The 12,164-nt window shown below is 41.9% G+C and overlaps 1 protein-coding gene across 1 annotated transcript in view; it reads right to left on the bottom strand.

Annotated features, from left to right (window-relative positions):
• Positions 1-844: 844 nt before the first annotated feature.
• LOC145397803 (innexin shaking-B-like) overlaps positions 845-12,164 on the bottom strand; it is a 374,129-nt gene continuing 362,809 nt past the window's right edge. Inside the window, exon 4 of the mRNA XM_080270824.1 lies at positions 845-1,359. Within this exon, the coding sequence (XP_080126950.1) occupies positions 845-1,359 (515 nt within the window). The remainder of the gene's footprint in view (positions 1,360-12,164) is intronic.

Raw genomic sequence — 12,164 nt, 5'->3', positions numbered from 1 at the left:
AAAGCCGTCATCGTAGTGAAGGAGTAAAGGCAAGCTCTGCTCCTAGTCTACGGTATAAACATATAGGCTACTAACAACACGTAGCTGAGATGCTGAACTGTTATAATACTGCAGTTTCTACTAACATACAAGTACTCTAGGCCTTCATTACCACAATAAAACAAAACTAGACGACTAGGAGCTTCCATTACTAAAACTGAGGAAGGAAAGGTGAAGGTTCCAAATTTAAGACTATCAATCTTAAGACATGTGTGAGAATAGGCAGTGGTTAAGCTGCTCTCCCCCTTGTATACCGCACGCAATCAGCGATGAGAAATAAAGACCAAACTTACTTCTGTTCTCTTGCCATCTGGGGTTTATTAAGACGGTGCTAATTTCCTTCCCCACGATAGATCTACATCTGTTTATGAGATAATTAGCGACTCAGACTAACGTACAGTATAATGTAAATGTAAGCCAAACGAAATATCGTACCTCACACTCTAACGATGAAATTTTGACTTTAAATCGATACTGATACGTTATCAAGGTATTTCAAGAAAGAAACACCAACATCACAATGAAAAACCTTACTTCTGAAGAGTATAACACTTCCCAAAGTGAACTGCCTTGTATATAATCCCAGGAAAATAATATATGGTCTGTTACAATAGACATCAAAGATACGAGTATACACACTTAAATGCTCAGTGGAAGTGCTTCAAAAAGTAATTGAATATCCTGGAAAATAATACTGAATGAAGAGAAAATATGGAAACATAAATGTGAGTACTTACCTTAAACTACGTGCGTTAGGATCACAGACGTTCGTGGTAAAACACCCTGTGGCTATTTACACAGTTGCTCATGGTTCCCCAAAGTCTTTCGATGCGTGTCCGAGTCTCTTCGCCAATTCGTGCATCACCTCCTTGAATATGAGGGTGTCCACGTTCTGGCCGAGCATGTAGAAGAGGAACCAGTCGCCCATCTTGCTCTTCCTCACTATGGTATTGATAACTTCCTTGTTGATGAGGCGGAAGCGGAGGCAGAGGAGGTAGGCTCTCATCCGCGGGCTAAGGATGATCATGAGCCGGTAGAGGAGGACGAAGAACGTGAGGAATACCAGTAGCAAGAACCAGAACCACAGGAAGATGTAGATTTTCTCGTTGACGATGTTGATGGGTAGGATGCAGAGCGAGTCGTATCTCTCCAACTCCCCCGATGTGCCGAACTTGCTGAAGGAACACTTGGTCATGCGCGGGAACACGAAGATCATGGGGTCGATGCGCACCTCCTGATCGTCTTCCATGAACTTGATGACGTCCAGGCCAAAGGTGAGGAAGGTGTTGCCCAGAAACCGGTCGATCAGGAACATCTGGCCTGTGGGTCGAGAAGAAAGGAGAGACATTAGAAGAGCAGTTGCGAAAAGGGAAAAAGGCAACGAGAGGAGAAGAGGGGCATCCGAGGTGAAACAGAGATAATTCGAGGAAGGAGAGAGAAGAATGCCATTTGAAGAGAAATGAGATAATGTGGGGAAGAAATGTGAGAAGACAAAAGAAAAGAACAGAATAAAGACACACAACGCTGATATCTGATAATGGCCAAGTGAACAAGAAAAAGGAAGAAACATTAACTTTCGATCAGGGGAAGGCATTTAACATTCAATTCTCACTGACAACAGACGATTTTACTCAACTTATAAGAGAATTCGGGATCTGGAGGCGGTACATACAGCCACCAATAACCCTTTGATTACTAGAGATCCTTCTTAAGTCGAATAAAATCGTCTAGTGGTGGCCCGATTAAAATGAAGAAGAAAATCATCTGATTGGAGGGGATAAAGGAAAACTGCAGTACAGGAGGAAATGATAAGTAACACTGATACAACCATGAACTATAAATGAGAAACGAAGAGCCAGAAAGGGATGTGAGTGGCAAAAAGAATTAGCAACAAAGGAAAGGCTAAGATCTTGAGGGAAAGAGGTAAGTCGAGGGGAAGGAGATATCGAGAGACGAGAGAAGCTGAGAGTATGGAATATGAGAGAAGGAGAAACACCAGAAGAATGGTTGTGAGGGCGAAGGAACCTGATGCATGTAACACTGAGACAAAATTACATGAAAGCAATATAGTCATTACCAACACAAACATTCTGATACTAAGTTTAACATAAAATGCAATATCACATCATACGGCAGTCACCAGAGATCCAAACTGGAACTTTGTAGGTGTGTTTGTATGTATGCTTGTGTAGTGTGTGTGTGTGTGTGTGTGTGTGTGTGTGTGTGTGTGTGTGTGTGTGTGTGTGTGTTCGTGTGCGCGCACATCCAGCCCTCTAGGTGGGACTCGATTGAGAATTACGCCATGAAATTACCTGTGATTAAATTATCGGTTCAATGAATTTTCTTGCGGTTTCGGGGAAGCCTGGCAGTGTGGAGACTGGTGGTGGTGGTGGTGGTGGTGAAGGCTTTATTGCGGTGCTGTGATGATGGGTTATGTGGTGCTATGATGGTGATCTTTGTGGTGCTGTGATGGTGGTCTTTGTGTTGCTGTGATGGTAGTCTTTGTGATGCTGTGGCGATGGGGCCTTTTCTGTGATGCTGCCGCAATCTTGACTGTGGTGCTATGGCGGAGTGGATTTACTGTGATATTGTGGTGACGGCCGTGTGGTGGTGCTCCTGTATTTTGTTATGGTGTTGATGTGTTTTGTAACTTGATGATGGTGGTGGTGGTGACCCTATACAGCATTGTGGTGTGGTGGCTGCCCGGCATTGTGATGTGAATGATGATTTTCTTTATTGTAGTGTGATGGTGATCGTTTTGTGATGTGAATGATGATTTTCTTTATTGTAGTGTGATGATGATCGTCTGACGTGATGTAATGATAGTGATGATTCTTCACTTAAGTTTGAGATTTAAGACAGTGATTTATGGTGAAGAGAAGTCAAAGACAATATCAGGTGCAGTGAAGACAGTAAATCTTCTCAGTTTTATTTTAAGTGATAGTAAACACCAGTTATTAGAAGAATATGAAGAGAAGTGTGATGAATAAAGTGGTGATAAGAGTACTGATGTGACTATGGTGCTGCTGCTGCTGATGATGATGATAATGATGATGATGATGATAGAGCTTTAATGGTGATAACGATGAAAACTGGCTATGGTGAGGAAGTTTATGAACGTTATAAAAATACCGACAATGATGCAGTTTTAGGGATAGTGATGTCATGAAATGTGATGGATAACTCTTTGTGACAATGTAATAATATAGGCGACAAGGAAAGGAGTTATATGTAATGCTTTGTCATGCATTCCAATGGTTTTGGTGTTCTTGGGGATTTTGTAAAGTCTAACTAAGAGCTGAAAGAAATTCTAGCAGTAAAGGCTTTAAAAACCATCTCGAGCAGTCCTTTCTCTGTTGTTGGTGTATCTTGGAATGCCAATTACACTGACATCAGACATTTCTAATCTTAGCAATCAAAAGGTTCTAACCTCACAATACTGTGCGATGATAACTGGGTGAGTTGTGGTGAGGTGATGTAGTCGTAATGGTGTGGTAGGATATCAGCGTAACATTTTTTTTTTTTTATGTCTTGGATGTGATGTAAGCTGATAGTGATCCAAAATGGCGCTTGCTGGCAGGTCCGAGAGTAATGTGCAATAACCTAAGTGCCTGGGCCCATATTCACAAAGGATCCTCACCAATTCATGTGACAAATTTCTCCATTTTGCCTGTAGTCCAACTTTTTGTTACTCTTCAACGCTACAGTTGGTTTGAAGTAGTTGGTAGTTGCATGATTTGAGATCAGACAAACAAAAGTAACTTAGGCTCAAGCGAGTGTATGAATAGGGCTTTAATTGTTCAGTAATAGGCAGATATGACGGGTATATGTTGCATGCTTGTTTATATAGTCCACAATTGCACTTGAAGTAGTTTGTGTATTTGTGCAATAATACATTCACCATTGTAACGTTGTCTATGATTCCAAGTGGTGAGCAGGTGCGTCAGCTTGCCTGTGTCACTGGTATGTGTATCAGCCATGACCAGTCGTATTTTTAATATCTGCCGTAATGGCCTCTTCACACTTAGGTCGGAATCAGATATATTGTGTCCAAATTGTCCAATCACGTAGACTTGTAAAAAAATTGGAAAAACGCCCCGTTTCAGTAGATCACGTTCTGAGCAAGTCGTTTCTTACTGCCAGACAGACTGGTAATGTAGGTGACAATGGAAACGGAACGGCCAGAATGTCGATAAAACATGTTCTTTGTTCTGTTTTTATTCCAATTTACAGGTTTGGATAATATGCATCAGGATAGATACGTTTCAGGTCTCAGTATAAACTGGCCCTGAGTATGTAGTGTGGGTGAGTGTCACTTTATGTTAATCTGCGTATAAACCCACATTGCTGTGGCGAATACTTATTACTTCATAACACAGCACGGCCATGACCAAGCGATGACTCTTTCTCATGGACGTGTAATGAACACCAGTAATCTTAGGTCGAAGGTTCGTGAAGTAAAACTGACTGCTTAAGGGTATGGACAAGACTTATTTTTCCTTTAAATAATTTTTGGCTCATGTGCGCATATGATGATACATGCCTCATCTTTCAGAATCGTTGATGACTAGCCTACTCTTCGGAACGCAGGATACAGGCTGATTACATCAACCAGTTACAGGTGTTAACAGCATCTAAAGATTTCAGATGTTTCATAAATGCCTGTCAACAATTTAGGGCTTGTTTACATCTTCCCGAGCTCAGTTTTAATAAAGAGGCAGATAATTACACAACAGAGGGCATGGACAGCGATACGATAACTTCCCCCTTACCTACTGTACAGTGGCATTAGTGGAAGCAGCGGTGGCGGTACGTAAATCTACACTACTGTCACCATAACGGAGACAAGAGAGACACCAGCACCTGTGAAGCCTCACCTCACAGCTCCTCGTGGTAAACAGTTTGTAATAAAAGCGGTACACACCATGAACTGAGTAATGGGAGGGAAAGAGAAGAGGCTAATGGAGGCACATATGAAGAGAAAGTGAACAGTGTCAGGTTCCTATGACTCACTCTCTGATTAATGTATTCGTTTGATGTTAGGTGGAATACGATATCATTGTTGTCTCGATTATGACAGGGTTAAAGGTGATGGCATTAACTTTCTCAGCCTCATATGATTCACTCTCACCTGCATAAAATCATATGGCATACGTTGGAATGATAATACGAGAGAAGACGCGATCATGAGAATTAAAAAGATAGGAAAAGAGATTAAAAGGGAGGTGGGAGACAGGGAGAGTGAAAATGGGATTGTAAAGAAGAAGAAGGAAAGTAAGATAAATGAGGAAGGAGAACGAAGGAATAGAAGCAAACAGTGAGCTGGTGGGAGAGGGAAACAGAGCGAAAGCGGGAATGAAAAGAACAAAAGATGGAGGAAAATGGTATTTAGAGAATATGTGATGGGCAGGGCTGGCGGGGATAAGAAACAAATGAATGAAAAGGGAATAGGCCGACTGAAATGCCTCAAATCTCACTACTCCCTTTCTGGACTACCCATTCCTCACACTGCCCCTACAAAATCATCACTACTCCCTCGTCCCCACCACTCACAATTGCTCGTTTTAGTCTTTAGCCTACTGTCTCTTTCACTCTTATCATTACCCCTTCACTATCCTACTGTTTCATACTCTTCAGCCATCTTACACCCTTCACGCTCCCTTCTCTTCATGACATCTGACACTACTTACTTTTTTAAAGAATCTCTCTCTCTCTCTCTCTCTCTCTCTCTCTCTCTCTCTCTCTCTCTCACCCGTGCCCCAACCAGCCGCCGTACTGTGTGAGGTGAGGGACTGGGCATCACCATTAGCATACTCGACCCATTTATTTCCGGCCGTCATAAACAAGAGGAACTGAGCTGTTTACACTGCCAGAGTCGACCACACTCCCCCTTCACCTCCCTCAGGCGCTGTCTTTGGCCTTCACTCTCTCTCTCTCTCTCTCTCTCTCTCTCAAGGTTATACATTTAATGATGTTCTTTTCATGACGATTACTGAAAATGGTTACTAATAAGAAAGCCGTAAATCAGTCAGTTCAGATCAGAAAACCTTACCGTATTAATGCTTTTTAGAATGTCCATAAGAGGCAGTTACCTTCTTAATTCCTTGTTTTCTAGAGCAAAGTATAATTTATGAGATCTAAACTCTTCTTTTGAATAGATGAAGTCCAAAAGTTTGGATTAATTATATGATATTCATGAAAGTCGATATGTGCTCTGCAAGTAGGGTGAATTTGATAAATACTTAACCTTCTGCCACACTAGTCTGAGAACTTACTGTTAATCTTCGTAAAAGTCTCTATGATTCTTTTTTTCAGAATCTGTTATGTCGCCGATAATGGAGGGATGTACAGTAGACAATGCCGAAAGATAAACCTTAGGGATATCAGGTGTGAAGGTAAAGCTATTTTAAGGAAATTAGCAATAATGAAAACATAAATCTGACCTGTTATTTTCTTTTCCTCTCTAAAAATACGTCTCATATCTTCCTCTTCAATTACTCTACTCTTCACATTCTTCAGCCTCTTATCTTCACCCGTGAAATAATAGAGTGTCAGCTTGTGCCTTCTCTTATCCTCCGTTTGAAGACCTCGCAAACCTGATACGGAAGGTCTTATGTTCACAGCAGAAAAAAAAAGTCATACATTCTTCTAGCACACCACCTTCCTTCATCCATGCTTCTGTGTAGCCTATATGCCCCAGTCTCTTTTTTGTAGATCAGTCCTTTAAGTATGATGGTTTTCTTCTATGTTTTTTTGCCAGTCAGACGGTTACATTCGCAAAAAGGAACATCATTCGGAGTGGAGGATTATACACAGTATATTTTTAACTTCTTTCTCTACGATTGGTCTCCGTAAACAGAAACGGAACTGTCAGAGGATGGCAAAGATAGAATAGGCTGTCACTGTATTCCAAGTGATTTCTGCGCCACTCAGCACTAAGTTTTTCTATTGTCACACTTTGAGATACTTTTTCTTCCCTAGTCTGTTTTGTCAGTGCAATCAGTCTCCCAGATTTCCATGTGCCAGCCTAGCTTCCCTTCCTCCCTTCTCAGTCTTCTCCTTGGATCCCTCCTTGGTCTTCTTCCCGCATATAATTTACCTCCTTGGACAAATATGCACACATACTGCAATGTAGGACACAACATTCCGGCCAAAACGGCTATAATAACAATGAAGAGAGTATCGGCATGTAGGAAATAATTTTTAATCTCTCACTACACCGTGAAAAAAGACAGTGTTCTGTTGTTCATCCTCTTATTTAAACCCCCTATTAATTCTTCTTACATTCCCAGTCTTCCATTTCTTCCTTTGTTATCCTTCTAATCCCCCTGTTCAGATCCATTTCTCGTTCATTCTCTTTCAGTTCTCCCTCTGCATTCTCCTTGTCTATTACTATCATTCTTTGCACCTTCTTCCTTCTCCAGCACACACCTTTTTCCTGCTCCTCGTTTGCCTTTTCCTCTTTCACAGTCGGCCCTCCTCATCCACCTCAGTCCCTTATCCCTTCCATAATCCCCTCATTTTCCCGTTTCTGCCTTTCCCTCAGTCCTCATCAGCTCTCTCTCTCTTCCTCATTTCCTCGTTATCTTCCTCCATCTCTTTCCACTATCTCTCTCTTTTTTCCCACAATCCCTTCCTCCTTCTTCCCTCCAACTCATAAACTCCTCCTCATCCCACCTCTTTTCTCTCTTGACATTCTACATCTTCCTCCCCTCCCCCGCTCTCCTCATCCCAATCCCCATTCCTTCTATTCACTGCCCTCCATCCCCATCTCTCCCCTTTCCATCCCATTTAGGTCCAATCTTCATCCCCAAGAGAAGGCCCACCACTGATCATAAGATAAGACGGGGCAAGGGAGTAATACAGACAATTCCCCTTCCCCACCATCCCCTCATCTCCCCATTCCCACAATCCTCTCATCTCCCCCTCCCTTCTTCTCTCCCTCACTAACTATTCTGGAGTCTAAGCAGGGAAAAGTGATGAAGGGATGAGAAGGGCATGGGGGTGATGAGGAGGCGAGGAGATGAGGATGAGACAATTATGAGGAAGATAAAGGGAGAGGGGGATGAGTATAATTATGATGGCTTAGGAAATGAGGGCGAGGATAAGGAGTAAAGAAGATGATTATCAGAGAGAAAAGGAAGTAGGGAGACAAGTAGGTGTGTGAATGTGAGGTGAAGGGGCAAAATCTATGCCTGAGGATGGATAAGGAAAGGAAAGATGAGTATGGATATGAAGATAGGTTGAAGGGATGAGGGTGAGGGTGAAGAGGAGTTGAGAGTACTTGTGGAGAAAGGATTAGGAGACGGAGATGAGGATGTAAATGAAGTCTGGGTGGATAACTGAGTATATGAGGTGTAACAGAAAGCAAGGAGATGAGTACTAAAATGAGAATGAATAGCAGATTTGAGCAGCATGACTGTAAGGAGGATTACGCTCGAACATATTTAAGGGTGAGGACATTAGTAATAAACCCAGGAGGGGAATTTGAGGAGTAGCAGGTAGAGATGATGATGAGGATGAAATGGAGGTGAGAGGAGTACGCCTGAGAGGAAGGATTTGCAAACGGACATGGTAAAGGACGGGATGAAAAATGGATGCAGGGAGTGGAGGCTGCATCTAATATGGAGTACAATACTGTGAGGTAATTCAGGGGTGGAATGAGGTATAGAGAAACTCCCCCATTCCCACTGCTCCTGATGGCGATGAGGGCGATGGAGTAATGTGAAGTAGGATGCTGAGGAAACCAATGTGAAGATGGGAAGTTGGGCAGATGGAGTTGGGTTGAGACTAGGAAGGAGCTTGAGAAAGGGGGGATTGAAAAAAAAAGTGTGTGTGTGTGTGTGTGTGTGTGTGTGTGTGTGTGTGTGAAAGAGAGAGAGAGAGAGAGAGAGAGAGAGAGAGAGAGAGAAAGGGGGGATAGAAGAAAAAAAGTGTGTGTGTGTGTGTGTGTGTGTGTGTGTGTGTGTGTGTGTGTGTGTGCGCGCGCGTGTGTGTGAGAGAGAGAGAGAGAGAGAGAGAGAGAGAGAGAGAGAGTATCATGATTTATGAGTTAACAGACTCAAAATCACTGAATAACATATAAATTAAAAAAATACCCTTGTCAAACAATCACACCACGTCGCAACTACAGTACGTTAAGAACTAAGATTTTAACTTTCGAACAGAAACTAAATATTCGACAACACGCGAATTACCACAGATAAGTGCCGTTTATTTTTCTTTTCTTCAAAACGCCTAACCCATTGTATTATTATTTTTCATCATTCCAAGCTAATTACTCTACTCTTCCTTTCACAAGCATTTCTTCCTTCCTGTATCATTTTCCCCTCTCTCAAACCCTCTCTATTACAAACCTCATCTCGTACAATTCTATTTTATATTTCCGCGACTCTTCCTTCGGGCCGCTTTCCACTCTTATTCCAGAGCCTCTGCACTTTAACTGAGAATCTCATCAGGCGTACCAAACTTTCCGACAGATCTGCTCTGTTACCTAAATCCAGTTTTCGCTCCAGAGGTAAAGTGCAGCCACGACCTCCCCAGCCGCCTACCTATTCCAGTTTCAAGCCTCCCCTCCCCCCCCCAGCTGTCTATTCCAATTTGACCACTTTATTCCTTTGATAACGTATTTCTTTCTCTATTGCTACCTTCAAATGACTTATTTCTGCTCCTTAGACATCGCGAAACTGAGATATTTCTCAGGTTGAGTAAGATCGTCTGACTGTAGCAAGAAGAAATAGTAAGATGGCTTTATTGGACGGAAGGGATTTAGAACTTCCCATACTACCTCCTTTGGTTTCAAGAGCCCCTCCCCCCCTCCCACTCTGCCTACTTCAATTTCAGGGCCTTCCACACTCATCTGCCTAATGAATTTCAGGTTCCGACACGTGGCTTCATCCCATATCAGGATCCCCCATGCTCTCCAGTCTACTTCACTTTCATGAGTCACACCAGCTACTCCGGTTTCAGAATTTCTCATAATGCTTATTGCAGTTTTAGGACCTTAAGCCACAAATTCCGATGCAAGGACCTTTCCTCCCCCCCCCCCAGGCTATTCACTCCAACTTCAGGCCCACTCAGAGCCACCTACACTAATTTCAGAATCTCCAAGCTCATCTGTTCTCTACGCCAGCATCATGTCCTCCTTACTACCTACTGCAACTTCAAGACCCCCTAAGCCAGCTGTTCAAATTTCAGGGTTCTCACATTATCACCCAACATATTAGGACCCCCTAAGCCACCTAATCCAGCTTCAAGACCGCCATCTCCACTCACACTGGTCTACAAACTTTATGACCTCCATCCTGCCCAATTACTCCAGTTTCAAGGCATTCCATCCTAACCACTTCAGTTTCTTGACCTTAGCTTATTTACTCCGATTTCAGCACTCCAATCCCCGATTATCTACTTCAATATTAGGACCCACTAAAAAAAAAGGTGTTCTCATACTAACGGGGTTATTGGAGGTAATTCAATAACCAAAAAAAAAAAAAAAAAAAATCCTTTGGTGGCAGCAAGCATAGCAAGTACTTAAAGTATTAGATGCGAGAGGTTCAGGGCCTTTCGATTAATGCCCTTGGTGTGGTGTGGTGTGGTGTGGTGTGGGAGGGCGATTTATGTGACGTGGTGTGAAAAGGTGAAATGCTATGTGGTGTGTTGTGGCGTGGCGTGGCTTTGCTGAAGTCGTTAAACTCAGCGGGAGTGAAGCGCTTTTTTTAACAGAAATTGGAAGTGAGAAACAGTTGGACAAGGCCGCTCCTGGGGATGCTTCAGCACGTATAAACAAAGTGTCATCGTAAGAAAAAAAAAAAAAATCAAGATTCTCAATATTTATGACTGACTCGCATCTGAACTAAGTAATTTGGCTTTAGCTTGAACAGAATACTAGCGCTGAGGGTGTGTGGTGAAAGTAATAACATTCAACTTTAGTTGAATTAAGGCACAATATAAAAAGCAGCTTTATCTTCATCTCTTTGTCTGAACAATTTTGGTACAGTCGTCCTAAGAAGCGGCAGCAGAGTATCCACAAGATATGTCAGCGATAATGCACATACTCTTTCTTACATCTTTACAAGGTGAAACCTGTTGTGTAAAACTGTTACCGAAAACAATAAATGCCAAATTACCGGTATAGTTCAAAATTGTAGGAAACCGTCAGTAGCGATGAAATCCTAAACGAAGCTGCTTGAAATATCAGAACTATCGCTCGTGGACAGTCAGGAATAATTTGCGGGGTTCCGGTCTATAAGCACGCAATAATTTTTTTTGCAGCGTAAGACTGAAACGAAATGAGCTTCAGCAAACAAATAAAATGTCATTTTTTTTATAAAATAATTTCCGTTACAATACAAGGAAATAATTTGAAGTCATTTATTTCCGTTTCTATTGTCTCCTTGGGTGACGAGAGAAAGCGGGAAAGCAGCTTAAGTTTGTAGAACCATTTAAGGTTCGATCAACAAGCACGAGAGGAAACAACTTTTACTCAAATACCAGCATTTATTACACTGCATTTGGCCAGTTTTCCATAAAGAAGATAGTCAGAGGACTATCAGTGAATGAAATATATAAGGAAAGAGCCTCGAAAATGTCGGAGTCGGAGCTCCTTGGAGAGTGCCAATTTGGCATAGCCTAGTATCCTCAGTGCCTGAATGACTGGCAAAAGTAATAAAATCACCGAGTTCCAAATTTCCAACTCATCATTTTCAGTTAAGCAGGACTCAGCGGTTCATTTAAAAAGAGAGATAAGCTAACATTAAAATACTGAGCAAAAGTATGTGCTTTTGCATTGCAAGAGTTATAAACTCATGTTTTGGTCCTTTTTCTTGCCTGTTGTAAGAGAAAAAGGTAAAATCTGTCATATCTCCTTACAACTGGAAATAGTTTTCAATGAACAGGGAATAAAGCAGTTTATTTAATTATTATAAGCGAGGAGGAAACAAGGAATAAAAGGCAGAAAGGTCTAGCTGTTACCTCTGGTAGGGTTTCCATACTAAGAATAATTTCATTGTTCTGGTATCCTTATTGTTGCCGTATCATCACCATAGCATTTGAAAATAGTGATGTGTATTATAGTCGATTTTTTTTTTTTTTTTAACTGGTCTTCAAACTAGAGCATGTGTATTTGA

The sequence above is a fragment of the Coenobita brevimanus genome, chromosome 43, assembly GCF_032717465.1.
Source record: "Coenobita brevimanus isolate Jiangsu-jjx chromosome 43, ASM3271746v2, whole genome shotgun sequence".
Lineage (NCBI taxonomy): Eukaryota > Metazoa > Arthropoda > Malacostraca > Decapoda > Coenobitidae > Coenobita > Coenobita brevimanus.
Note: the sequence above shows the minus strand (reverse complement) of the source record. Positions and strands in the feature narration are given on the sequence as shown.